General features: G+C 50.6%; 3 protein-coding genes and 1 long non-coding RNA gene across 4 annotated transcripts in view; 3 read left to right on the top strand and 1 right to left on the bottom strand.

Moving 5' to 3' along the window:
* Positions 1 to 27,876, bottom strand: part of LOC310666130 (intelectin-like protein) — an 814,635-nt gene that overhangs the window by 77,579 nt on the left and 709,180 nt on the right. The window lies entirely within an intron of this gene.
* The window catches only part of LOC310666253, a 278,050-nt gene that overhangs the window by 96,432 nt on the left and 153,742 nt on the right, over positions 1 to 27,876 (top strand). The gene's annotated exons all lie outside the window — the stretch shown is intronic.
* Positions 711 to 2,994, top strand: LOC310665943 (heat shock 70 kDa protein 1-like). Its single transcript, XM_083416331.1, has one exon. It carries the CDS (start codon positions 999 to 1,001, stop codon positions 2,919 to 2,921), a length of 1,923 nt encoding a protein of 640 aa, XP_083272457.1. The 5' UTR covers positions 711 to 998; the 3' UTR covers positions 2,922 to 2,994.
* LOC310666073 (heat shock 70 kDa protein 1B-like) lies at positions 4,424 to 6,588 on the top strand. Its single transcript, XM_083416650.1, has one exon. The coding sequence runs from the start codon at positions 4,547 to 4,549 to the stop codon at positions 6,530 to 6,532; it is 1,986 nt and encodes a 661-aa protein (XP_083272776.1). The 5' UTR covers positions 4,424 to 4,546; the 3' UTR covers positions 6,533 to 6,588.

The raw sequence follows: 27,876 nt of genomic DNA, 5'->3' as shown, positions 1-27,876 counted from the left end.
CTTGGAGATCCCAAGCCACAGAGAGGTTAGGCTGGCCTCAACCAGAGCCAGGGATTTTTCGGCTGTGGCTCCAATCTGGTGGGATGCTCTGCCACAAGAGACTAGGGCCCTGCAGGACTTGACATCTTTCCGCAGGGCCTGCAAGACAGAGATGTTCTGCCAGGCCTTTGGTCAAGGCATAGCCTGACTCCCTCATTTGGCAATCTTCACAGAACTCTAGCCCAATGGTTGCCATCAATTTGATTTGAATTAATTTTATAATAAAATGATTTTAGAATGTTGTATTATTTTATTGTTGTTAGCCGCCCTGAGCCCGGCTTCGGCTGGGGAGGGCAGAATATAAATTAATTATTATTATTATTATGAAATTTGCTCCCGCGGGAGGCAGTGACGGCTTTAAAAGAGTATTGGAGAAATTCACGGTGGGTAACGCCGCCGATGGCTACCAGCGACAATGGCTATGCTATGCCTTCACAGCTGGAGACCCTAATGTTTCTGAATACCAGTTACTGGAAGCCCAAGGATAAGAGACGGCTCTTATGCTTGAATCCTGCTTGCTGGTTTCTCACAGGCATCTGGTTGGCCACTGTAATAACAGGATGCTGTGCTAGATAGCCCATCAGCCTAATCCACCAGGCTCTTCTTAGGTTCTTATGTTCTTAGGGTGTGGTCCAGGCAAGCGGCTTCAGAATTGTCTACTCAACTCCCATTGTGATGTGTGATGGTGAAGTCATCGGTATGGGTTTGAAGGTGAGGGTGCCACCCCGCTGAGCCCATAAGGAAAAATCCCAACCGCCCAGCTATAGGCAAGGGAGAAGATGCCATCACCCCGAGAAAAAATCTAAGTCCTGGTCAGCCAACTTTTTGGTCTTGAAGAGAGGGGGGAAGGCAAAGCAGACGGACACAGAGAGAGAGGCCAGCAAAAGTCTCATGGGATCATCTATCCCCTCCCATTTCTTGGTCAACCTCAACCAAAAAGGAGCCTGACATAAACAACCATGCCTAAGCAGAATGCCCTGGCCATAGGGATTGACCTCGGCACCACCTACTCCTGCGTGGCTGTCTGCCAGCATGACAAAGTGGAGATTATCGCCAATGACCAAGGGAACCGCACAACGCCCAGCTATGTGGCCTTCACCAGCAGCGAGCACCTGGTTGGGGACCCAGCGAAGAGCCAGGCCTCTCTCAACCCCCAGAACACAGTGTTCGACGCCAAGCGGTTGATTGGCAGGAAATATGAGGACGCCACAGTCCAGGAGGACATCAAGCACTGGCCTTTCACCGTGGTCAACCACGAGGGCAAGCTCAAGGTCCAGGTGTCCCACAAGGGGAAGCAGCGGACCTTCTACCCTGAGGAGATCTCGGCCATGGTGTTGGTCAAGATGAAGCAGACAGCCGAGGCCTACCTAGGTTGTTCCATCTCCCAAGCCATTGTCACAGTGCCAGCCTACTTCACCGATGCCCAGCGGCAGGCCACCATTGACGCCGGGGCCATCGCCGGCCTCCAGATCCTGAAGATTATCAATGAGCCCACGGCCGCCGCTATCGCCTATGGCCTCGATGTGAGGAACCAGGAGGCAGGTTGCCGGAACATCCTCATTTTCGACCTGGGCGGGGGCACCTTTGACATCTCCATCCTCTCTGCTGAGGACGGCATCTTTGAGGTGAAAGCCACGTCGGGGGACACTCACTTGGGTGGCGAAGACTTCGACAAGAGGTTGGTGGGCTACCTTGCGGAGGAGTTCCGGAAGAAGTACAAGAAGGACGTCCGCCAGGACAAGAAGGCCATGCAGAGGTTGAAGATTGCGGCCGAGCGTGCCAAGTGCACACTGAGCTCCTGCAGCAATGCCAGTGTCTCCATCGACTCCCTCTACCAAGGGATCGACTTCCACACGGCCATCACGAGGGCACGTTTCGAGGACCTGTGCTCTGATCTCTTCCGGGCCACCCTGAAGCCCTTGGAGAGGGCTCTGAAAGACGCCAAGATGAGCAAGGGTGACATCAAGGACATCGTGTTGGTCGGGGGCTCCACCCGCATCCCCAAGATCCAGAAGATGCTGAAGGACTTCTTCAACGGGAAGGAGCTATGCAAGGGCATCAACCCCGATGAAGCAGTGGCTTACGGAGCAGCCATCCAGGCCGCTGTCTTAACAGGCAACCGGACCCCGAAGATGCAGAATGTGTTCCTCCTGGATGTCACCCCTTTGTCTCTGGGGATCAACACCCAAGGCGGGGTCATGGCGACCATCATCAAGCGCAACTCGCCTGTCCCCACGAAGGAAACGATGGAGTTTACCACCACGGAGGATGACCAAGACACCATCTTCTTCATGGTGTACGAAGGGGAGAGAGCCCTAACCAAGCACAACCACCTCCTGGGCACGTTCACCTTGAAAGGCATCCCTCCGGCCCCCTGCGGGGTCCCCGTCATTGTTGTCACCTTCGCCATCGACGAGAACAACATCCTGACCGTCTCCGCCAAGGACGTGGAGACGGGGAACACCAGCCACCTCACCATCTCGGACACTCAGGGCCGCCTTGGCAAAGAGGAGATCGAGAAGATCATTCAGACGGCGGAAGAGTTCAGGGTGAGCGACGTTTCCCAGAAGGAGAAGATTGAGGCCATGAACTCCTTGGAGTCCTGCACCCTCGAACTGAAGAGGGTGGCCGAGGAGCAGGTGCTGGATGTGAAGGCCAAGAGGAGGATGTTGGAGATGTGCAACAGCACCACCTCCTGGCTCGAGGGCAACCCTTTGGCCGAGAAGGTGGAGTGTGAGCAGCGTCAGAAGGACCTGGAAGAAGCGTGGGATTCGATCTGCACCTCCCTCACCCAGAGCGAGAGAACAGGAGGGACATCTGGGGAAGACCAGAACGTGGCAGTGGAGAAGAACAATGAGGACCCCAGTGATGGGATGGAATGAAATCGCCAAAACTGCCAGAGGGCATTGTTCCACCTAGAGGGCACATTAAAAAAAAATAAGGGTTGAAAGGAAAGGAAGGAAAGTTGTCCTGCCTCTTTGATGCATGCTCCCAGGGTTTGCTTTATTTTTGTATCCCACTTTGCTTATTAAAACAAAGGGGGAAAGTACAGTGGAACTTTGGTTCTCGAACGGCTTAGCTGATGAACGTCGAAAACCCAGAAGTAAGTGTTCCAGTTTTCAAATGTTTTTTGGAAGCTGAACGTCCAATGCGGTTGTCGGCTATTGTTTCTGGGGCACCTGCACCAATCAGAAGCTGCTCCTTGGTTTTTGAACGTTTCGGGAGTCAAATGGGCTTCTGAAACAGATTTTAGTTTGAGAATCAAGGTTCCACTGTATCCAAAGCAGCATTTGAACAATAGATGGTGAGAGGTCCATAGTTCAGTTGCTAGAGCACCTGTGTTGCATGCAATAGGTCCCAAGTGGCTTCTGCTTGGAAGTGCTCAGAACATCTCCAGTTTGAAACCCTAAACAGCTGCTGCCAGTCAGTGTAGGCAGTTCTGAGCTATATATATATGAAGAAGTAGTCTTATACTAAGGTCAGTTCTATATTCAGAACCATAAGGTGGGCAAGGAGTGCTCTTGTGCTTCACTCCTGCTTATCGGTTCCCCAGGAAGTGTCACGGTCCGGTCTACGGGTGATCGAAGTCCCGGCTGAGGACATCAGGACTGGGGGCAAGATGGCGGGGTGGGAGCAGGCAGGCACGAGAGTCCAGAAGCCAGGCGTCCGAGGGTCAGGAAGCAGGGAGGCACAAAGTCTAGGGTTTGAGGGTCGAGAAGCAAGGAGTCACAAAGTCAAGGGTCTGAGGGTCAAGAAGCAATAGAGTCAAGAAGCCAAGGTTTGAGGATCAGGAAGCAAGAAGCCAAGCATGTTGCTGTGGCAAAGAGCCAAAGGGAAATGCTGACCTTATATCCCTTCCAGCTCTAGCCACCAGGTGCAGTGAGTTACCAAGCGGCCTCACCTGTGTGGCTGCGCCTTGCTTCTCCAGAACAAACTTAGGAAGGCCCCAGTCCTGCAAAGCTTTACCGGTCACAGGGCCCGGATCCTGCACGCACTCCTGACAGGAAGGGCATCCAGTTGACCATCTGGGTCAGGCCGGTGGTCCATCTAGTCCAGAATCCTGTTCTCACAAGGCTCTTGTTGTGTTCTTAAGTTTCCAGAACGTTAGCAGGGAAGTGTCTCTATCAGCTTGCCCCAAGGGAGGGAGTTGTAGAGTCTCTGGTGTTTACAACCAACCATGTACTTACCAAAGCAATGCTAGACCTTAGTGGACTGTGTCTCCCTGTCTCCCCGAAGATCTCAATGGGCGGGAGGGCTGAAACTCAGGTTAAGTATGAAGAGGAGATCTGCTGAGGCCCTGAGGCAGAGCTAGTCCCCACAGGGCCTATTGTGACATATGCCGTGATGGGCAGACCACCTGTCCTCTTTGGAGAAAATATCAAGGGCAGAGACAGAGGAAATACCTCCCACAGGAGCTAAGAGCTCTCCCCCCCACCCGGCTTCCCCAGAGTTGCCAATTTTCCATCTTTGGCAGAAGGGCTGGGGGCCTGGGGGAAAAGCTTCACCGATGGGAGCAGACCTCAGCCATGAGAAAGTTCAAGACGTCACCAGCAGCAGCAATGCCTCCCCACCACAGTCTACCCCCAGGGTTAAAACAGCAGCATCCAGAACTCGCCCCAGGGGCCCAGCCGTGGGCATAGACCTGGGCACCACCTACTCCTGCGTGGCAGTCTGCCAGAAAGGAAAGGTGGATGTCCTCTCCAACGACCACGGCAACCACACCACGCCCAGCTGTGTGGCTTTCACTGACAAGGAACGCCTTGTGGGGGAGCCAGCCGAGCTGCTGAGGGGCCTTAACCCAGAGAACACCATCTTTGGTGCCAAGCGGCTCATCGGCCGCAGGTACGAAGACCCGTCGGTGCAGTCTGACCTGAGCCACTGGCCTTTCCGGGTAGCTGCTGGCGGTGGCGGCGAAGCCAAAGTCCACGTGTCGCACAGAGGGCTGGAGAAGTCCTTCTACCCTGAGGAAATCTCTGCAATGGTGCTGTCCAAGCTGAAGCAGGTGGCGGAGGCCCACCTGGGCCGCCCGGTCACTCAGGCCGTCATCACCGTCCCGGCATACTTCAACGACGCCCAGCGCCAGGCAACGATTGACGCGGGCGCGATTGCAGGGCTCAAGGTCCTGAGGCTGATCAATGAACCCACGGCAGCTGCCATCGCTTATGGCCTGAATGACAGCAGGCAGTGGAAGGAGAAGAGGAACATCCTCATATTTGACCTGGGCGGAGGGACCTTTGACGTCTCCGTCCTCACTGCCCAGGATGGCGTCTTCGAGGTGGTGGCCACGGCTGGGGACACCCACTTGGGTGGGGAGGATTTTGATCAGCGGCTGGTGGACCAGCTCACCCAGGAGTTCAAGAGGAAACACAAGGAGGACCTCAGCCAGTGCAACAAGGCAAAGCAGAGGCTGAAGGTGGCCTGTGAGAAGGCCAAGCGCGTCCTGAGCTCTAATATCACGGCCATCGTCTCCGTCGACTCCCTCTACAAGGGGGTGGATTTCCACACAACCATCACCAGGGCCAGCTTTGAGGACCTGTGCTCTGACCTCTTCCAGTCCACCATGCTCTATGTGGAGAGGGCACTGGAGGAGGCTGGCATCAAGAAGACCCAGATTGACGACGTTGTGCTCGTTGGGGGTTCCACCCGCATCCCCATGATCCAGAGACTCCTCTCGCAGTTCTTCGATGGGCAAGACTTGTGTAGGGTCATCAACCCAGATGAGGCGGTGGCTCATGGGGCAGCCATCCAAGCTGCCATCTTGACTGGCCACCGGTACCAAAGCTTGCAGAACCTGCTCCTGTTGGACGTGACTCCCGTCTCCTTGGGGCTGGAGACGGTGGGAGGCGTGATGGACGTCGTGGTCAAGCGCAACTCTCCGATCCCCACCAAGGAAACCAGGAACTTCTCCACCACGGAGGACAACCAAAGCAGCCTCTTCTTGCAAGTCTATGAAGGGGAGCGGACGTTGACCAAACACAACCGGCTCCTTGGAACGGTCACGCTGGGCGGGCTCCAACCTGCCCCTCGGTGCGTGCCGGTAATCGTGGTCACCTTCCACATCGACCACAACAACATTCTCACCGTGACCGCTACGGAGAGGAGCACCGGCAACCAAAACCAGCTGACGATCACAGACACCCGTGGCCGGTTGGACAGAGAGGAGATGGAGCGAATCATCCGCGAGGAGGAAGAGTACTGGGCTCAGGAGAAGGCTGAGCAGGAGAAGAATGAAGCCCTGAACTCTTTGGAGGCCAGCACTCTGCAGCTGAAGAGGGTGGCTGTCGAGGAGAAGGCTCTGGATGACCGGGCGAAGAGGAGGGTCCTGGAGATGTGCGAGGAGACGGCCGCGTGGATGGAGGGCAACCGGAGAGCCCCGAAGAAGGAGTACGAGGAACGGAAGAGGGAACTGGAGGACGTCTGCTATTCCATCATCACGCACTTCAGCTCCGACGGAGGGGATCTGTCGCAGACGAAGGGAAGAAGGAAATGCTAGCTCTGGGCTTAGATCGGGGTAGATGGGGAGGCACATTAAAAGGAGAAGAAAGTGGATGGGTGGGCGGAGATGTTTCTGCTTCTTGGGAGCGTAAAGAGTGTGGTGCTGCAGCAAAGTGTTGCAGCATATCCACCGCCCTCCGCCCCGCCCCCAACATTCCGGGTCACAAGTTCCGCTAAGGAATCCTTGGAATGTAAGGAGGCCAGTGGCCAGCCCAGCATCCTGTTCTCAAAAGTGGTCAACCAGTTGCCTGTGCAAGCAGAATCTGAACACAAGACCCTCCCCTTTCCTGCAGTTTCCAGCAAGTGGTATTCAGAAGCGATGCTGCCTCCAAGGGGTGCGGTAGAATTGCTTTCAGAAACCCTTAAACTCTCCCCTGTTTCCTGGCGCAGCTTCAATTTCCTATAATTCTTTTGAGGTGCATGTAGAAGTTCCTGGTCTCATTCGCTCACCTTCACTCCAGACTCTCCATGACATTCAGAATGTGTGGGCAGGTAGGGCTACTCAACAGGCTTGCAGGCTAGAAACTTTGACTCCTTTGGGTTGATTGGGCTGTGGCAGGAGACGAGAGAGAGACAGGGAAAAGGCTTCCCCTCCCCTCCTTTTGCTCTCAAGCTGGCTGTTTTGCCGAGGGGGAAATTGCCCCAACCACAGCCACCGCGCGATCTAATGATATTTAGCAAAGTGATAGTAATGGGCTAATTGCTCGGAAAATGTGAATTAGCCAGGCTGCTGCGGATTGCGTATCAAACGTTATCTTTCAGTGTTTCTCCTTCAAGGCTGCTCTGAAACACATTCTAGGGGCGTAATTTGGGATAAGAGTCCTAGCTCATTGGTAGAGAGTCTTGCTTTGCATGCAGAAGGTCCCTGGAGAGATTCCTTTGTCTGAAACGCTGGACAGCCGTGGTCAGCCAGTGTCAGCACTACTGAGAGACATGGACTTGGTATACAGTGGTACCTCTGGTTAAGAACTTAATTCGTTCTGGAGGTCCGTTCTTAACCTAAAACTGTTCTTAACCTGAAGCACCACTTTAGCTAATGGGGCCTCCCGCTGCTGCCACGCGATTTCTGTTCTCATCCTGAAGCAAAGTTCTTAACCCGAGGTACTATTTCTGGGTTAGCGGAGTCTGTAACCTGAAGCGTCTGTAACCTGAAGTGTCTTCAACCTGAGGTAACCACTGTATAAGGGACGTGGGTGGCGCTGTGGGTTAAACCACAGAGCCTAGGACTTGCCGATCTGAAGGTCGGCGGTTCGAATCTCCGCAACGGGGTGAGCTCCCGTTGCTCGGTTCCTGCTCCTGCCAACCTAGCAGTTCGAAAGCACGCCAAAATGCAAGTAGATAAATAGGTAGCTCTCTGGCGGAAGGTAAATGGTGTTTCCGTGTGCTGCTCTGGTTCGCCAGAAGTGGCTTAGTCATGCTGGCCACATGACCCGGAAACTGTACACCGGCTCCCTCGGCCAGTAAAGCGAGATGAGCGCCGCAACCCCAGAGTCAGCCACAACTGGACCTAATGGTCAGGGGTCCCTTTACCTTTACCACTGTATAAGGCCTGCTGCTACTTAAATCAGCCCTTTGTTGAGAACAATGAGGACTAGGAAACTCAGCTAGTGCAGAATTCAGCCACCAGGTTGCTCACCAGGGCAAGACGGTTTGAGCATCTTACACTGATCCTGGCCCGACCGCACTGGCTGACAATTAGTTTCAGGGTACAATTCAAAGTGCTGGTTTTGACATAGAAACCCTTAAATAGCTCGGGACCGCAATACCTTAAGGACCACCTCTCCCCATATGAGCCAACTCAGACCCTGAGACCCCAGACCCTTCTTCATATTCCCTCTTCCACGAGAGGTCCAGAGGGTGGCAACACGACAACGGGGTCTTCTCTGCAGTGGCTCCCCATTTGTGGAATGCTCTCCCCAGGGATGCTCGCCTGGCGCCTTCATTATAAACCTTTGGGCACCAGGCAAAAACGTTCCTCTTCAACCAGACCTTGGGCTGATTGACATTCAATGCCCTTTTAAAATGTTTTGGGGAGGGGCGTTATTGTTTGGTTTGGTTTGCGTTATTATTATGCATTGGGTGTTTATAATAATGTATTTTTATGCTATGAACCACCCTAAGATCTATGGGTATAGAGACAAAATTAATAAATAATAATAAATTTAATAATAATAATACAGTATGTTGGGAGCTGCCCAGAGTGGGCAGCAAAATTATCGTTAAGGAATGGGACGTCCCTATTTTCATCGGATAAATGTTGGAGGGTATGCAACACTTAATTGGGACGCGGGTGGAGCTGTGGGTTAAAGCCTCAGCGCCTAGGACTTGCCGATCGAAAGGTCGGCGGTTCAAATCCCCGCGGCGGGGTGCGCTCCCGTCGTTCGGTCCCAGCGCCTGCCAACCTAGCAGTTCGAAAGTACCTCTGGGTGCAAGTAGATCAATAGGGACCGCTTACCAGCGGGAAGGTAAACGGCGTTCCGTGTGCTGCGCTGGCTCACCAGATGCAGCTTGTCACGCTGGCCACATGACCCGGAAGTGTCTGCGGACAGCGCTGGCTCCTGGCCTATAGAGTGAGATGAGCGCACAACCCTAGAGTCTGGCAAGACTGGCCCGTACGGGCAGGGGTACCTTTACCTTTACCTTATGCAACACTTAACAGTTGCTTTCGCAGCTCTGGAAATGTGTGCTCATCAAGCTAGCCTAGCGTCTGGGCAGCTATTTCCAGGTCCGTACTCTGTGGAGCAGTTTCAGCAACAGGGCGTCACTCTCCCCACCCGTATATGTAGCTTCTCCTACCAGGTTGTATGCAAACAGTCAGAGACTACACCTGTGTGACAACTTCCTCTGCTGCTCTTTTTGCAATTCCCTCCTGGTTCTTGGGGACAGTGGTGCAGGAGAGGGTAGCACCTGGACCATCACTTGCCTGCCCTGCCTATTTCTCCTCCTCTTCAGAGCTGTGGTCTAAACCACTGAGCCTCTTGGGCTTGCCAATCGGAAGGTCGGCGATTCGAATCCCCGTGACGGAGTGAGCTCCCGTTGCTCAGTCCTGCCAACCCTGCCAGTTGCTCAGCTCCTGCCAACCCAGCAGTTCGAAAGCACGTCAAAGTGCAAGTAGATAAATAGGTACCACTGTGGCGGGAAGGTAAACGGCATTTCTGTGCGCTCTGGTTTCCATCATGGTGTTCCGTTGTGCCAGAAGCGGTTTAGTCCTGCTGGCCACATGACCCAGAAAGCTCTCTGTGGACAAACGCCGGCTCCCTCGGCCTGAAAGCGAGATGAGCGCCACAACCCCATAGTCGCCTTTGACTGGACTTAACTGCCCAGGGGTCCTTTAAAGGTAAAGGGACCCTTGACCATTAGGTCCAGTCGTGGATGACTCTGGGGTTGTGGTGATCATCTCGCTTTATTGGCCGAGGGAGCCGGTGTACAGCTTCCGGGTCATGTAGCCAGCATGACTAAGCTGCTTCTGGCAAACCAGAGCAGCGCACGGAAACACTGTTTACCTTCCCGCCGGAGTGGTACCTATTTATCTACTTGCACTTTGACCTTCTGATTGGCAAGCCCTAGGCTCTGTGGTTTAACCCACAGCGCCACCCGTGTCCCCTCCAGGGGTCCTTTACCTTTACCGTTATCTTCTGACCCATCCTGGGCTCCACCCCTCAAAATCTAAAGGTGTCCCTGCCTCCTGGCTGCTCCGGGTTCCTGCAAACCACTGCTCCGAGTCAGACTCCAGCCTCTTCCTTTCCCCCCACCCCGTCCCGTGCTCACTCGCCAGCATCCTGCCCTGCTTCTGAATGCTGGACAGCTGCTGCCGGTCCGTCTCCCTGCGCCCTGACTCTGTATAAGACAGCAGCCTACATTGCAGTCTCCTTGCTTTGGGCTGCTAGGGAGGGGTCTCGAGCGTTTTCACCTCCTCTTCTTCTTGCAAGGTCAGCTCGGAGGGGGCATACATGCCCAGGGCTGGCCCCGATCCCTGGCGCACGGAGGGCGGCTCGGCGAGGAGGAGGAGGGAGCTCGGAGGAGCCAGCGAAGGAGCGGAACGAGCTGGCAACCTCGGCCGCCGTTTCCTATAAGCCGCAAATTATCATGCGTGCCTGTTCGCTCCCCGCTGGTAATAGGCTTTAATCACTGCAAAGTCATTTGATTTCCCTGTACCACAATTCGGCTTTAATTAATGGTCACTTACGGGAATGGGAAGGAGGGGGGAGGTTGTGTGCTTAGGGTGGGATCTCCTTTCTCTCTCCCCCCCCCCCCCCGCCGCCGCCTCCCTTTCCCCTTCCTCTCCTTTTTGACGTCGAGAAGATAAATTAACGTTTGGAGTGAGCTCAGGCGCAGACTGCCAGAAATATGGCTGGTTGGAATCTCTCCAGGGGGGGCGGAAGCAGCCTGTCCTAATAGCAGGCTTGGCGCATTTGGGGGTGAGGGGGCAAAGGATTCGTGGGCTGCCAGCAGAGCTCTGGTACATCTGCCCCAGGCACCGGGTGCGGGTAGGAGAGGAGAGTGCAGAACATGGTCCCCGCTTCCGGATTTAGCACCGGGTTTAAAAGTCCCCTTTTGCAACCCTCGCCGCTGCTGTGTCTTTTCTTTTAAGCATGGCTCTGTCTCTGTTTTTAAAAAGCACATTTCTAGTCCTCAAAGCTGAGTTCCCTTTCGGAGGAAAAAAATGGCATGGTCCAAATACAGGCGTGCCTATCGTGTTCTGGTCCATGGGATCACGAAGCCGCCTGAGAAACAGTTTCTATTCAAATGCGATTTTCGTTTTAAGCGCAGTGTAAGGTAGTCTCTAGGGACACGGGTGGCGCTGTGGGTTAAACCACAGAGCCTAGGATTTGCCGATCAGAAGGTCGGTGGTTCAAATCCCTGTGACGGGGTGAGCTCCGTTGCTCGGTCCCTGCTCCTGCCAACCTAGCAGTTTGAAAGCACCTCAAAGTGCAAGTAGATAAATAGGTACCACTCCGGCGGGAGTGCGCTTCCGTGCGCTGCTCTGGTTCCCCAGAAGCGGCTTAGTCATGCTGGCCACATGACCCGGAAGCTGTACGCCGGCTCCCTCGGCCAATAAAGCCAGATGAGCGCCGCAACCCCAGAGTTGGTCACTACTGGACCTAATGGTCAGGGGTCCCTTTACCTTTAAGGTAGTCTCTATGGGAGTATATTGTATTTAATTGTGGGGTATCAGACTTTTTAGGGGGCTAACCAGGCTGGGATAGCTGGGATAGCAGGCTTGTTGGTTTCTGAATGTCTGGTGTAGATTTTCAATTTCGTTGTTCTGTATGGGACAATGACAATAAAGATTATCGTATCATATCATAAGAGTTGGACACGACTAAATGACTAAGCAACAACTTGTGTTTTGTTTTCGTTTTAAGTAAGTTTCTCAATCTCACAGCTAAGTTCCTTTTTTAAAAAAAATGGCCCATCTAGTCCAGCATCCTCTTTCTCCAACCAGATGCCTGGAGGAGACTGGCAAGCAGGACCCTAGCACAAGAAACCGGTTTCCAAAAACTGCTATTCGGAAGCTGGAGGCAAAGCACAGCCGTCTTAGCTAGTAGCCACCGATAGCCCCTCCTCCATGAATTTGCTGACTCCTCTTTCAAAGGTGTCACCCAGAGTGGCTGGATCCACCCAGCCAGGTGGGCGGGGTGAAAATAATAAAATAAATAAAAATAAAGCCATCTAAGTTGGTGACCGTCACTGCCTACTGCAGCAGGGGGTTCCATAGTTCTAAGTATACGCTGCATGGAAGAAAAAAACATCTTTTATCTATCTCGAGTCTTCCAGCATTCAGCTTCTGGTGGTACGAGAGAGGGAGAAAACCTCTCCTGTATGCACTTTCTCTATGCCAGGCATGATTTTATAAGCTTCCATTGTTGACTCGCCGTTCCCCCAAGCTGAAAAGGCCCAAGCAGCCTTTCTTCATAGGGGCTCATCCAGATGGTTGGGCCTCCCAGGACAGGATGTTTATGGAGGCCAAAGGGAAGGAGCGGGCCTGGATGGGAGTTACTGGGGCGTGCTGTTGAGTCAACAAGAGGTTAGGCTTATTAAATTCCTCCAGAGGACTGTAACTGGGGACACGAGAGACATAGATGGATTGGGGGAATTGAAGAGTTCCTCCTTCTGAGCTCCATGGATACTTTTAAAAAAATGTGTGCTTTCATAGATCTGCTTTCACCATGAACATACAAAGACCCTGGCTGCGGGATCATAGAATAGAATAGAATAGAATAGAATAGAATAGAATAGAATAATTTTATTATTACAGTCACAGACCAGTTCCGGGTCACTTACAATATCAGGAAAATCATAAAACACAACAGGAATACAGTGGCACCTCAGGTTAAGTACTTAATTCGCTCCGGAGGTCCGTTCTTAACCTGAAACTGTTCTTAACCTGAAGCACCACTTTAGCTAATGGGGCCTCCTGCTGCCGCCGCACCGCCAGAGCACGATTTCTGTTCTTATCCTGAAGCAAAGTCCTTAACCTGAAGCACTATTTCTGGGTTAGCAGAGTGTGTAACCTGAAGCGTATGTAACCCAAGGTACCACTGTACATTGAATTGCAATTGGGTATAACAGAGACAATTCAGATATAGCGGCAGTTAAAAAAATATATTAAATCTTGATCACTAAAATATGACCTAAAATTATCATTTAAAACCTTAATCATTTTGGTAGTAGAGCTTGTTCCCTAAGTTTTATGGCAGTCGCACAGATTTTGGCTGCGGGATCATAGAATCATAGAATTGTAGAGTTGGAAGGGACCCCAACGGTCATCTAGCCCAACCCCCCCTGCAATTTAGGAATCTCAACTAAAGCATCCGTGACAGATGCCCACCCAACCTCTGCTTAATAGCCTCCAAGGAAGGAGAGTTTGCAGCCGCCCAAGGGAGACCATTCCACTGTCGAACGGCTCTTACCGCCAGAAAGCTCTTCCTGGTGTTTATTTGGAATCTCCTGTCTTGTATGGAGGAGAGAGAAGAAGAAGAAGAGTTTGGATTTGATATCCCGCTTTATCACTACCCTAAGGGACGCGGGTGACTCTATGGTCTAAACCACAGAGCCTAGGGCTTGCCGATCGGAAGGTTGGCAGTTCGAATCCCCGCAACAGGGTGAGCTCCCGTTGCTCGGTCCCAGCTCCTGCCAACCTAGCAGTTCAAAAGCACGCCAGTGCAAGTAGATAAATAGGTACCACTCCGGCGGGAAGGTAAACAGAATTTCCGTGTGCTGCTCTGGTTTCGCCAGAAGCGGCTTAGTCATGCTGGCCACTTGACTTGGAAAAACTGCAAATGCCGGCTCCCTCGGCCTGTAAAGCGAGATGAGTGCCGCAACCCCAGAGTCGTCCGCGACTGGACTTAACTGTCAGGGTTCCTTTACTTTTACCTTTAAGGAGTCTCAAAGCAGCTCACAATCTCCTTTCCCTTCCTCCCCCACAACAAACACTCTGTGAGGTGAGTGAGGCTGAGAGACTTCAAAGAAGTGTGACTAGCCCAAGGTCACCCAGCAGCTGCATGTGGAGGAGCGGAGACGCGGACCTGGTTCACCAGATTACGAGTCCACCGCTCTTAACCACTACACCACACTGGCTCTCAGAGAGGAAAGATCAGGACGTAGGCAGTGACAATCACTTTTTCGTTTTGAACTGGCCCGCCTACTTCATACTTCCTCAAGGTGCACCCCATCTGTCTGCCAAACATCGCAGCCTGCCTCGGTGGGTGTGACAAATGAGGATTTTGCCATCCCAGCAAGGCAGCAGAATTCCACTTTTTCATGTCCAGGGCGGGGGAGCAGGAGCTCTTTGCACAACTGTGTCAGCTCACGAGTTTTTAAAGTGGGTGGCGGCCCCCAGTAAGCAGTTAACTGGTCGCAACTTGGCATTTCCTCTCTTTTTAGCTAATTGGACTACTCTCTATTTGCGTGAATGCTAAGATCAGATGGGGAAGGGGCTGCTCAGTCGAGATATTAGAGTTTTCCAGCCTCCCTCCCCATGCTGCCCCCAACCCAGTCAGTGAGGTCGACTGCGGAGCCTCGGGAGGGAAGGTGTTAATGGTCATCTTGAGGTTGTCAGGCTGCCTTAACTCTCCTTCCTCCATGATTCGAAGCGATGGGCTAGACCGCTGACCTCGCCTTCACCTCCCCTTTGCACAAAAAGCACAAAATCTTGCTTTTAAAAAGGGGGGCGGGTTTCAATCATGAGGCCTAGAAGCTTAATTTTCAAAAAAAACCAGAATGCAGCCCATGAGGACTAGAACTTTGTTGCTGTTGTTTTAAAGGAGTTCAGCCACAAAGCCTAGAAGCTTACTTTTCAGAAAAGAAAAGAAGAATTCAGCTATGAATTGCTTTTCGAAAACAGAATGAGGGCAAGAACCAAAATTTTGATTTTAAGGAATGTGTTCATATGGACTAGAAACTCACTTAAAATGAAAGATAATAGTCGCAAGGGTTACTGTGTGTGTGGAACACAACATTGAATGTTGGAAACGTCTTGTTGTTTTAAGAAATGAACTGCAGCCATGAACGCTAGAAACTGGCTTAAAAGGGGGGGGAGAGAGATGGCCACAACTTCTGAAACCTTGTTCCTCACACTTCAAAATACACATAGCCATGAAGACTAGGAAGATGCTTTTAATAATAAAGGAACGTGGATATGAGACCTAGAAGCCTTTTCTGGTAGGGATCCTCCAACTTTTGGAGCAGCAGAAATTCAACAGGTGCGGCTTTGCCGTTTGGGTAAAATGCATGGAAGTAAGTTGGTGGGCGGGCGTTGCCTCGATGCCCTCCTGCCTGCTCCGAAGGGATTGCAAGCAATTAAAAGGGGAAAGCATCACTATTCACTGTTTAAAAAATAGGATCAAAAACAAACAGCTTGTTCTCAAAAGCAGGATTGCTCCTCCAGGGTGTCACACAAGGCAGAAATCTCACCATTTCTGTACGAAGCAAAAACAGGCACTTCTGAGTACTGCTAAATCATCACCCACACTAGAAGGACCCAGAGAGAGAGAGAGATCGAGAGATCTCACTGAGGAACTCACATTGCATTGACGACAAATTATCAACCGATTTTTGTGAAGAGGGGAAACAGTGGCCGTGAGAGGATTTTATTTTATTTCTTGAAGAAGCCATTCTTGTCTGACTTAATTGCATAGTAGGTATTTCCATTCAGGCAGCAAGCACGCCTCCGTGAAAATACGAAGACACTGGTATTTTTATTTTAAAAATTAGGGGGGGGGGAGAGAGGAAAGGAACTTAACTGACAGAACAATAAAGGCTCAGTGCCGAACATTCGTAGAACGAGAGAGAAAGGAGTACCTGGAATCTACCGAGCACGAAAGGCCTCACACCAGTGGCATAGCGTGGGTTGTCAGCACCCGGGGCAAGGCAAGTAATTTGCGCCCCCCCCCCCGCTGCACTGTCCCTCCCCCAGATAGTCCCTCGCTCTCTCTCCGCACTGCACCGCACGCCTGGCACCCTCCCCTCCACAGTGGGCGCCAACCCGGCGGCTCGGATCGGATTCGCACAGCCAGCACTGCAGTGAGAGAGAGTGAGTGAGCCAGGTAGGGGCAGAGAGCTGCAAGTGCGAGCGCGCCCCCCTCCAGATGTTGCGCCCGGTGCGGCTGGCCACCCTGCACCCCCACGCTATGCCACTGGTGGTAAATAATAATAATAATAATAATAATAATAATAATAATAATAATAATAATAAATTTATTTATATCCCGCCCTCCCCAGCAGAAGCCGGGCTTAGGGCGGCTAACAACAATAAAATAGTACAACATACCAACATACCCCCCTGCACCCCCCACGCTACGCAACTGCCTCACACGCCCAAGAGGGACAGGACACGATCCTACCATTTTTGAGGCGTGTGAATGGTGAGAAGCCTATGCTGCTGGAGAGCAGAGAAAATAAAGCTTTTATTTATTTTGAGGCGTTCCATTTACACCCCACCTTCTTCTTTCCAAAGAGCTTGATGTGGCATTACAAAATTCTCCTCCCCTTGTTATCCCCACAGGAACAACAACCCTGTGAGGAAGGACAGGTGGAGCCTTGTGGCCAAGTGGGAGGATTTGAACTCCGGTCTCTCCCAGGTCCTAGTCCAACACCCTCACCACTACACCACATCGTGGGAATGTTCAGAGTGGCAGGAGAGAATATATTGTTTATTAATATCCTTCCTAACTTGTGCTAGCAAGTTCCTTTACTTAGCAGAGTTCACATTCCCCTTTCTTACGCACTGCAGGTAGCTAGCTGGTTGCAGGCTCGTGTAAGCCTCTCACTGTTATACAATTCAGTCTGTATCACATTGAATTGTAAATTCCCTTTAAAAAGAATAAAGACACGACAGTCTTATTCAAAGTCAACAAAAGAAGTTTACTCACATCAGTTCACAGTTGGATCCCTGAAGGCAGACTTAGTTACAAATATGTACATGTGGATCTACCCCATATGGGGGAATAATCCCAGTGACTGCAGACTGGAAGTCACTGCAGTTCACAAGATGAAAGGAAGATGGAGAAGATGGGAGGGGGGCTGCATGGCTTGTCCTTTTGTTACCTGGACAGGTAAGGTCACACCCACCTGTAGTCACAAGCAAAAGGAAGGATGCTCCAGCTAGAAGAAGAAGAGGAAGAGGAGGAGGAGGAGTTTGGATTTGATATCCCGCTTTATCACTGCCCGAAGGAGTCTGAAAGTGGCTAACGTTCTCCTTTCCCTTCCTCCCCACAACAAACACTCTGTGAGGTGAGTGGGGCTGAGAGACTTCAGAGAAGTGTGACTAGCCCAAGTTCACCCAGCAGCTGCATGTGGAGGAGTGGGGAATCGAACCTGGTTCACCAGATTACGAGTCTACCGCTCTTAACCACTACACCACAGGTTTTCAACTGGCTGGACCACATATTCCCCTGCATGTCTTCTCTAGAATTACAAGGAATGTTGTACTTGACTGCTCTCAGTGGAATACATCCCCCACACATAACAACAACAACAATGTTGTTGTTTAGTTGTTTAGTCGTGTCCGACTCTTCGTGACCCCCTGGACCAGAGCACGCCAGGCACTCCTGTCTTCCACTGCCTCCAGCAGTTTGGTCAAACTCATGCTGATAGCTTCGAGAACACTGTCCCACCATCTCGTCCTCTGTCGTCCCCTTCTCCCTGTGCCCTCCATCTTTCCCAACATCAGGGTCTTTTCCAGGGAGTCTTCTCTTCTCATGAGGTGGCCAAAGTCTTGGAGCCTCAGCTTCAGGATCTGCCCTTCCAGTGAGCACTCAGGGCTGATTTCCTTCAGAATGGAGAGGTTGGATCTTCTTGCAGTCCATGGGACTCTCAAGAATCTCCTCCAGCACCATAATTCAAAAGCATCAATTCTTCGGCGATCAGCCTTCTTTATGGTCCAGCTCTCACTTCCATCCATCACTACTGGGAAAACCATAGCTTTGACTATATGGACCTTTGTCGACAAGGTGATGTCTCTGCTTTTTAAGATGCTGTCTAGGTTGGCCATTGCTTTTCTCCCAAGAAGCAGGCGTCTTTTAATTTCGTGACTGCTGTCACCATCTGCAGTGATTATGGAGCCCAAGAAAGGAAAATCTCTCACTTCCTCCATTTCCTCCCCTTCTATTTGCCAGGAGGTGATGGGACCAGTGGCCATGATCTTTGTTTTTTTTGATGTTGAGCTTTCAGACCATATTTTGTGCTCTCCTCTTTCACCCTCATTAAAAGGTTCTTTAATTCCTCCTCACTTTCTGCCATCAAGGTTGTGTCCTCTGCATATCTGAGGTTGTTGATATTTCTTCCGGCAATCTTAATTCCAGCTAGGGATTCATCCAGCCCAGCCTTTCGCATGATGAATTCTGCATATAAGTTAAATAAGCAGGGAGACAATATACAGCCTTGTCGTACTCCTTTCCCAATTCTGAACCAATCAGTTGTTCCATATCCAGTTCTAACTGTAGCTTCTTGTCCCACATAGAGATTTCTCAGGAGACAGATGAGGTGGTCAGGCACTCCCATTTCTTTAAGAACTTGCCATAGTTTGCTGTGGTCGACACAGTCAAAGGCTTTTGCATAGTCAATGAAGCAGAAGTAGATGTCTTTCTGGAACTCTCTAGCTTTCTCCATAATCCAGCGCATGTTTGCAATTTGGTCTCTGGTTCCTCTGCCCCTTCGAAATCCAGCTTGCACTTCTGGGAGTTCTCGGTCCACATACTGCTTAAGCCTGCCTTGTAGAATTTTAAGCATAACCTTGCTAGCGTGTGAAATGAGTGCACTTTTACACCACCACAATGTGGGATGAAGCGGAGATGGGGGCTCCTGCATTTGAGCCCACCCCCACTTTAGAAATCAGCCAGCTCCCTCACCGGTCTGCCTCCCTTTAAATCGGAGGTTCGCCCATCAATTCTCCCGGAGCAGTTTTGGCACAGGCCCTTTCGGCATGGCTCCCTGCTGCCCCTCCGGGTAGCATGAGTGAAGCCGGCCGCTGTCAAAGGGCCGTTCTGCAGAGCATCCATCACTGCTAATACCCTTTTCATCTTCCCGTCCGAGGAGGGAGCCGTGCGTCAGAGGGGGGGGTGTCCATATCGCAAGGCCGTAACTCAAAGGAGAAGAGAAGGTTATATCGCTATTAAATCTATTAAATAAATAAATTAGAGGAAGCCGCCTGTTTATAGACGACTCGGGGAGCCAGATCCATGGATTGGGAGGTCTGCTTGCTGCTCTTCATCTGGTCTCCAATATATTTTTTTATTTATTGGTTTTATTTATTTGCTGTGTTTATATTCCACCTAGGAGCTGAAGGTGCCACACATGGTTCACACACTCACCCATTTAATGCCCACAACAACCCTGTGAGGTAGGTTAGTCTGAGAGGCTGTGACTGTCCAAAGGTCATTCCTAGTGAGCTACATGGCCAAAGGGGAGGATTTGAACAAAGGTCCGTATAGTTAAAGCTCTGGTTTTCCCACTAGTGATGGATGGAAGTGAGAGCTGGACCATAAAGAAGGCTGATCGCCGAAGAATGGATGCTTTTGAATTCTGGTGCTGGAGGAGACTCTTGAGAGTCCCATGGAATGCAAGAAGATCAAGCCTCTCCATTCTGAAGGAAATCAGCCCCTGAGTGCTCACTGGAAGGACAGATCCTGAAGCTGAGGCTCCAAGGCTTGCGCCACCTCATGAGAAGAGAAGACTCCCTGGAAAAGACCCTGATGTTGGGAAAGATGGAGCGCACAAGGAGAAGGGGACGACAGAGGATGAGATGCTGGGACAGTGTTCTCGAAGCTACCAGCATGAGTTTGACCAAACTTGGGGAGGCAGTGGAAGACAGGAGTGCCTGGTGTGCTCTGCTCCATGGGGTCATGAAGAGTCGGACACGACTAAATGACTAAACCACAACCCTCCCAGGCCCTCGTCCGATGCTCTAACCCAGGGGTCAGCAAACTTTTTCACCAGGGGGCCGGTCCAATGTCCCTCAGACCTTGTGAGGGGCTGGACTATATTTTGAAGGGGGGGGATGAATTCCTATGCCCCACAAATAACCCATTTTAAATAAAAGCACACATTCTGCTCGCGTAAAAACACCAGACAGGCCCCACAAATAACCCAGAGAGGCATTATAAATAAAAGGACACATTCTGCTCATGTAAAAACACAGATTCCCAGACCGTCCGTGGGCCAGATATAGCAGGCGATTGGGGCGGATCTGGCCCCCGGGCCTTAGTTTGCCTACCCATGCTCTAACCACTATGCCACACTGGCTGTTCCCCAAGGCATTTTCTTTTGCCTCTGGCCCTGCCCACCTCTGACGTGTGACCCCCACCCTCAAACATAAGATATCACTGCTGCTTCAGGCCCATCTGGAACTGGGACCTGAGCAGAACAGCAACTCTTCCCCACCTATGTTTTCCAGCAACTCTGATTCAGAAGCATTGTCGCCTCTGAAAGTGGAGGCAGAGGACCGCCATTGTGGCCAGCAGCCACTGATAACCCTTTCCTCCTCCATCAATTTGTCCGATCCTCTTTTAAAGCCATCCGAGTTGGTGGCCGTCACTGTGGCAGGGAGTTCCGCAGTTTAACCATGCGCTGCATCTTTCACCTTCCCTGAACCTTCCAATGTTCAGTTTCACTGGATGCCCATGAGATAATAATAATAATAATAATAATAATAATAATAATAATAATTTATTTATACCCCGCCCTCCCTGGCCGGAGCCGGACTCAGGGCAGCTAACACCAATAAAATCACAGTAAAAACATAATAGGGGAAAAAGAGAGGGGGGGGACCAATTTAAAATACAGGTTAAAACGCAATTTAAAATGCATCCTCATTTTAAAATAGCTGATAAATCAAGACCATAAGGGGAGGAAAACCAAAGGCCAGGCGGAACAGCTCTGTCTTGCGGGCCCTGCGGAAAGATGTCAAATCCTGCAGGGCCCTGGTCTCTTGTGACAGAGCGTTCCACCACATCGGGGCCAGTACTGAAAAGGCCCTGGCCCTAGTTGAAGCCAATCTAACCTCCTTGAGGCTCGGGATCTCCAAAGAGTTGTAACTAGGAGAGGAAAACATTTCTCTACCCACGCTCTCCTGGCCTCCTCAAAATGCGATTCGTGAATTTGGGAGGTGCGTGATGTCTGTGAATATTTGGAACATAATCTGGGGATAGGGGCCCCGGGGCCCTGTGCCTCTCGCTTCAAACGTCTGAGGGTGCGGCGTTAGCATTTTGAAAGAGGTTCGGGGGCGGGGACGGTCTGCGTTATCGGCTCCGACGAAACCCAGAGTCGTCCCGCAAAAACAAAGCCCCTTTTGCAACTGCGATTGTTTCATCCGAAGGAGCCTGTCAGTCTCTGCTCGCGTCTGATGGGCTTGTTGCACGGGGGGTCAGCCGCCTGCGTCGCTAGGCAACCCCAATGACAACGCTTTCTGCTGCCCACCCACCACAATCCCCCCCCCAACAAGTCCGCCCACTCATTTTGCAGGACCCGACGGGCGTTCCTTAACTGGCTTGTCTCTGTTGACATCCCTGTTGTTCAACGTGAACCCAATTAAAATCGGGGTTACGCGGGCAGCTACCGCCTGTCTCCCCACCCCCACCCCCAGACCCGTTTTATTAACAGCCTGCTTCAAATCCTCCTCTTCTTCTTCTCCCTTTCCCTTCTCTCCTTCTCTGCCCACCTCTGTCGGAATCTGCGTTCATTCACCTCTCCTGGGCGATAAAATTCGAGTTTTGGAAATGTTTTGCCCGGTCCTCCTTTTGCAAATGCCAGGATTGCAAATTAGCTGGCCGAGAAGCGGGTCACCTTAGATGACCCCCATGTCAGGGGAAGATCTGTCTTTTGGAACAACCCGAAATATTCCTCCTCCCGCCGTCTCCCCTTTCTAGTGAATTATTGGTTTGTGGTTGTTATTTATTAGCAATGAGATGTGAGCGCAATCGTTTTAATTGTGCTCCTTGGGTTTTTGCATCGGCTATTGTTAAGGTAAAGGTAAAGGGACCCCTGACCATTAGGTCCAGTCGTGGCCAACTCTGGGGTTGTGGCGCTCATCTCGCTTTATTGGCCGAGGGAGCCGGTGTACAGCTTCCGGGTCATGTGGCCAGCATGACTAAGCCGCTTCTGGCGAACCAGAGCAGGTCACGGAAACGCCGTTTACCTTCCCGCCGGAGTGGTACCTATTTATCTACTTGTACTTTGACGTGCTTTCAAACTGCTAGGTTGGCAGGAGCACGGACCGAGCAACGGGAGCTCACACCGTTGCAGGGATTCGAACCGCCGACCTTCTGATTAGCAAGTCCTAGGCTCTGTGGTTTAACCCACAGCGCCACCCGTGATGCCATTAAAAGTCAAGTTAGAAGTGATGGCGGCGACAGCATTTAACACACATGCTTAATTTTGCCTCATCCCATTCAGCCAGTTTTCCTCTCCTTCACTTCTCAGTTGCGACAGGTGTTGCCACAGAACTGGGAGGTGGCTTATGCCTGGGAGCTGAACTCTGAAGTGTGGAACTAGGCCAAATCCCGGTGGGATGAGAAATGCACTTTTCACATGCTCAAGGGTGCTCTTATCTTTCATTCTCTCAACATAGATTTTTACCCATTTTCTTTTAACTATATAAATATTCAAAGGGGCTAAGAAAAAACTGAATGTAACTATTTCAATTATTAAACTAATTATCATATATACCGTATTTCTCCGTGTATAAGACGAGGTTTTTTTTACTAGTTGTGTCTGTGGCAAGTGGAAATCTCCCCCCATTTCCGTAATTTTGAGTCCCCAAAAATAAGGGTCATCTTATACATGGGGGCGTGTTATACACGGAAAACTACGGTATATTCATATATTCATACACACACATATATGTATATAGAAAGCAAGCAGAGAGCAGGCCAGCAGATTTTAAACAACTGTATGTAGCTGTTAGTCAAAGAAGAAATTGCTGCAGAAAGGGAATGATGTTTGGGTGGTGGTTATTATTATTATTATTATTATTATTTATACCCCATCCAGCTGGGTTTCCCCAGCCACTCTGGGTGGCTTCCAACAGATTAAAACAGAATAAAACATCAAAGATGATGATGATGATGATGATGATGATGATAATAATTTATTATTTGAACCCTAGGCAGTCTGGGCGGCTTCCACAGAGATAAAAAATACACTAAAATGTCACACATTAAAAACTTCCCTGAAGTTAAGATGTCTTCTAAATGTCAGGTAGTTGTTTATCTCTTTGACATCTGATGAGAGGGCGTTCCACAGGGCGGGCGCCACCACCGAGAAGGCCCTCTGCCTGGTTCCCTGTAGCTTTGCTTCTCACAATGAGGGAACTGCCAGAAGGCCCTCGGCGCTGGACCTCAGCGTCCAGGCAGAACGATGGGGGTGGAGACGCTCCTTCAGATATACTGGGCCGATGCCGTTTAGGGCTTTAAAGGTCAACACCAACACTTTGAATTGTGCTCGGACTACTAATACGTCATACATTAAATACTTCCCTGAACAGGGCTGCCCTTAAGATGTCTTCTAAATGTCAGGTAGTTGTTTATCTCTTTGACATCCGATGGGAGGGCGTTCCACAGGGCAGGTGCCATTACCGAGAAGGCCCTCTGCCTGGTTCCCTGTAGCTTTGCTTTTCGCAATGAGGGGTGATGTGGGAATCTCCCCTGAATGAAGACCGATGTAAACCAGCGTTCCTCGCCATGGTGCCTTTCAGATCTTATACACTAACTCCTAGAGGCTGGTGCATTTTTGGACTCCCACAAATGTATTTTTTTGAGAGGGGTCTGAGCTCCAGCATCCCTTTGGAGACCATACCCTCAGACTTCAGACCACTGCCTCTGAATCTTATTCGCTGTGGCTTGACACTGGTAAGCATGTCGCTCTGTACATGTGCAGAGACACTCACTTTGTTGTCACTTGGTAAAACTGGAGGGTGCTCAAGCAAATAGCTGAACTTTAACACCAGGCGGCACTTTTTAAAAAAATTACACCACCACTGCAATATCCGCAGCCTTTGTGAAGAGAGCCAGGAAAATGTGCGTGAACAACTGGTGCAGCAAAGGGGGTCACTGAACAAGGCGTCCAATATTTGGGAGGGAGGGTGTCTGCGTCCCAAGATGCCTTGCAGCTCTGTCCATCACAGCATATAGATTTGGGGGCCCCTCTTGAGCAAAGTACATTTCCGAGCACAATTCAAAGTGTTGGTGTTGACCTTTAAAGCCCTAAACGGCATCGGCCCAGATTATCTGAAGGAGCGTCTCCACCCCCATCGTTCTGCCTGGACGCTGAGGTCCAGCGCCGAGGGCCTTCTGGCAGTTCCCTCATTGTGAGAAGCAAAGCTACAGGGAACCAGGCAGAGGGCCTTCTTGGTGGTGGCACCTGCCCTGTGGAACGCCCTCCCATCAGATGTCAAAGAGATAAACAACTACCTGACATTCAGAAGACATCTTAAGGCAGCCCTGTTTAGGGAAGCTTTTAATGTTTAATAGGTTATTGTATTTTAGTGTTCTGTTGGAAGCTGCCCAGAGTCGCTGGGGAAACCCAGCCAGATGGGCGGGGTATAAATAATAAATTATTATTATTATTATTATTATTATTATTGATGTCTGTCGCTGGAATCCACAGGAGAAATGGATTTGGGTCTTTCTTGTGCATCTGGTCAGGGAAGTTTTTAATGTATGACGTATTAGTGTATTTTTGGTCTTTGTGGAAGCCGCCCAGAATGGCTGGGGAAACCTAGCCAGATGGGTGGGGTACAAATAATAAATTATAATTATTGTTGTTGTTGTTGTTGTTGTTGTTGTTGTTAAAAAGGTTGCAGGTTTCTGTTCTTGATGCTGCAGAATTTTCCGTTCTTCTGCTGGAGAATAAATAACCATGCAGAAAACCTAGCAGGCCTGAAGATCATGTCTCTGCATCTTCACTCTGTGTTTCAGAATCCTCTTCAGCACCGATTTCTACAGCACAATAAGCCGCTTTTTGACTCTGGGAGCGGCGAGCTCTCGCTCAATGCCGGCCCCCGAAGAGTTAAGCTCCTGCGCCTGGTTCCCCCTCGCCGCCGTGGAATAACCCTTTTCGCATAGCATGTGGCTACTGACCGCAAACTTACCCCCAAATTATCGATCCCTCTCTCCGGCACCCCACTTAGAGCGCTGCGGCCAACTCATTAGGAAAGAGAATCCCCTGTTTCTCCACCCCCCGGGGCGTGTTTTCTCCCAAACAGGAACCTTCGCGCAGATCTCATTAAGAGCTGGATTGCCTTGATATCTGCGGAAAGCAAAAAAAAAGCGGGGTTTGACGCTCCAAGGCTGGGAGCGGAGAGGTGGAATCGGACTGGTCGCAAGCAGGGTTTAACTTTTTCTGCAGTTCACGTAGGACCATAGGGAAATTTGGCAATCAGTTGCCAAAGCCAGATCGGATGAGAGCATAAGGACATGAGAAGAGACGGCAGGATCAGGCCAGTGACCCGCCTAGTCCAGCGTCCTGTTCTCATCTTGGTCAGCCAGATGCCTGTGGGAAGCCAAAAGTAGTAATAATAATAATAATAATAATAATAATAACAACAACAACAACAACAACAACAACAACAACAACAACAATAATAATAATACTTTATTTGTATCCCGGCCACCTCATGAGAAGAGAAGACTCCCTGGAAAAGACCCTGATGTTGGGAAAGATGGAGAGCACAAGGAGAAGGGGACGACAGAGGATGAGATGGTTGGACAGTGTTTTCAAAGCTACCAGCATGAGTTTGACCAAACTGCGGGAGGCAGTGGAAGACAGGAGTCCCTGGCGTGCTCTGGTCCAGGGGGTCACGAAGAGGCGGACACGACTAAACGACTAAACAACAACAACAACCCCACCCATCTGGCTGGGTTTCCAACAAAGATTAAAAATACATTAAAATGTCACACATTAAAAACTTCCCTGAACAGGGCTATCTTCAGATGTTTTCTAAATTTCAGGTAGTTGTTTTTATCTCTTTGACATCTGATGGGAGGGCATTCCACAGGGTAGGCACCACCACCGAGAAGGCCCTCTGCCTGGTTCCCTGTAGCTTTGCTTCTCGCAATGAGGGACCCGCCAGAAGGCCCTCGGAGCCAGACCTCCGCGTCCAGGCAGAACGATGGGGATGGAGACGCTCCTTCAGGTCTTCTTGGCCGAGGCCATTTAGGGCTTTCAAGGTCAACACCAACACTTTGAGTTGTGCTCAGAAACGTACTGGGAGCCAATGTAGGTCTTTCAAGACCGGTGTTATGTGGTCTTGGCGGCCGCTCCCAGTCACCAGTCTAGCTGTTGCATTCTGGATTACTTGTAGTTTCCAGGTCACCTTCAAAGGTAGCGCCATGTAGAGCACATTGCAGTAGTCCCACAAGCAGGATTCAACCACTAGAGGCCTCCTACAGTTTTCAGAACTGGAATTCAGAAGCTTTACTGCTTCCAAGAGTGGAGACACAGCATCGCCATCCATCCAGCTATAATCAGTCTGGTACTGGGCATTTTCTGGATCAGGATAATGTGGCCTCTGTGGTCCATGCTTTGGTAACCTCAAAAGTGGATTGGCGCAAGGTGCTTTATGTGGGGCTGCCTTCAGGCCTGGTCTCAAGGCTCCAGCTGGTGCAGAACGCAGCAGTCAGATGGGGGACAGAGGAACAGTGTGCGACAGCGCTGCTGAAATATCTGCAATGGTTGCCCCTAGGCTACAGGGCCAGCTTCAAGGGTCTTGGGGTGATCTACGAAGCCCGGGACAACTTGGGTCGAAGACCCATTAAGAACTAGACTTGCGCTTCCTGGAACAATTTGTAAATTAAAAAGTGGCTCTCCAAGTGAAATTTGCACTTGGAGATTCTCCAATGTCCACTGCAGATTCTTCCATCCTTCCTCCACCCCCAAAAAGTACAGAAATTTGCACATTATGAGGAAATGTGCCTTCAAAATGCATATGTCAGTGAAAACTAACATGTAAAGAATATTATAACATGTTATAATAGGGAAGGTTGCTTGCCAAAGATCCCTGTTTGGCAAAATAACATATGAAGATACGTACAGTGGTACCTCGGTTTACAAACTTAATTCATTCCTGAAGTCCATTCTTAAACCAAATATGTTCTTAAACCAAGGCGCGCTTTCCCTAATGAGGCCTCTTGCTGCCAGTGCCCTTCCACCGTTTGGCTTCCATTCGTAGACCAAGGTAAAGTTCGCAAACCGGAACACTACTTCCGGTTTTGCGGAGTTCGTAAACCAAATAGTTCGTTAACAGGGCTGTTCATAAAACGAAGTACCACTGTATATGAGCATAACAGTGCATGCAGTCATACGTCAGCTCCTGAACGCCTTGGGAGTTGAACGTCCCAGCTCCTGAACAATCGAAAACCAGAAGTGAGCGTTCTGATTTTCGAACGTTCTTTTTGAAGCCAAATGTCCAACGGGGCTTCCGGGGCTTCTGATTGGCTGCAGGAGCAGCCAATCGGAAGCCGCGCTTTGGAAGTCGAAAGTTTCGGAAGTCAAATACACTTCCGGAATGGATTCCATTCGACTTCCAAGGTACGAATGCCATTTATTTTAGTGAAAATAACTTGTAAAAATTCATAGGGATGGATTCACTTACAGAGCGCTCACAGAAGAAGCCTTTTGCAAGGACTTCCAGTTTGTGACAGGGATTTCCCCCTCTCCTCCCTCCGCAGGCCCCCACACTGTCCAAAATCAGCTTGTGGGGAGTCAAGAGAACCCCCCGTAACAGCCTGCAGGGGGGGGGGAGTGGGGAATTGTTCCATCTGGCAAACTGAAATGCTTTTGCATGCAGAGTGTTTCATCATAGCACAACGCTGAATTCCTCCCGTTATATTGCGGGAAATAGCTTTC

Source organism: Podarcis tiliguerta, assembly GCF_965153285.1.
Source record: "Podarcis tiliguerta genome assembly, chromosome: 16".
Taxonomy (NCBI): Eukaryota; Metazoa; Chordata; class Lepidosauria; order Squamata; family Lacertidae; genus Podarcis; species Podarcis tiliguerta.
This window is presented reverse-complemented; position numbering and strand designations above follow the sequence as displayed.

Coding starts and splice junctions, on each gene's coding strand:
- LOC310665943 (XM_083416331.1), top strand. CDS start 999: ATGCCTAAGCAGAATGCCCTGGCCATAGGGATTGACCTCGGCACCACC.
- LOC310666073 (XM_083416650.1), top strand. CDS start 4,547: ATGGGAGCAGACCTCAGCCATGAGAAAGTTCAAGACGTCACCAGCAGC.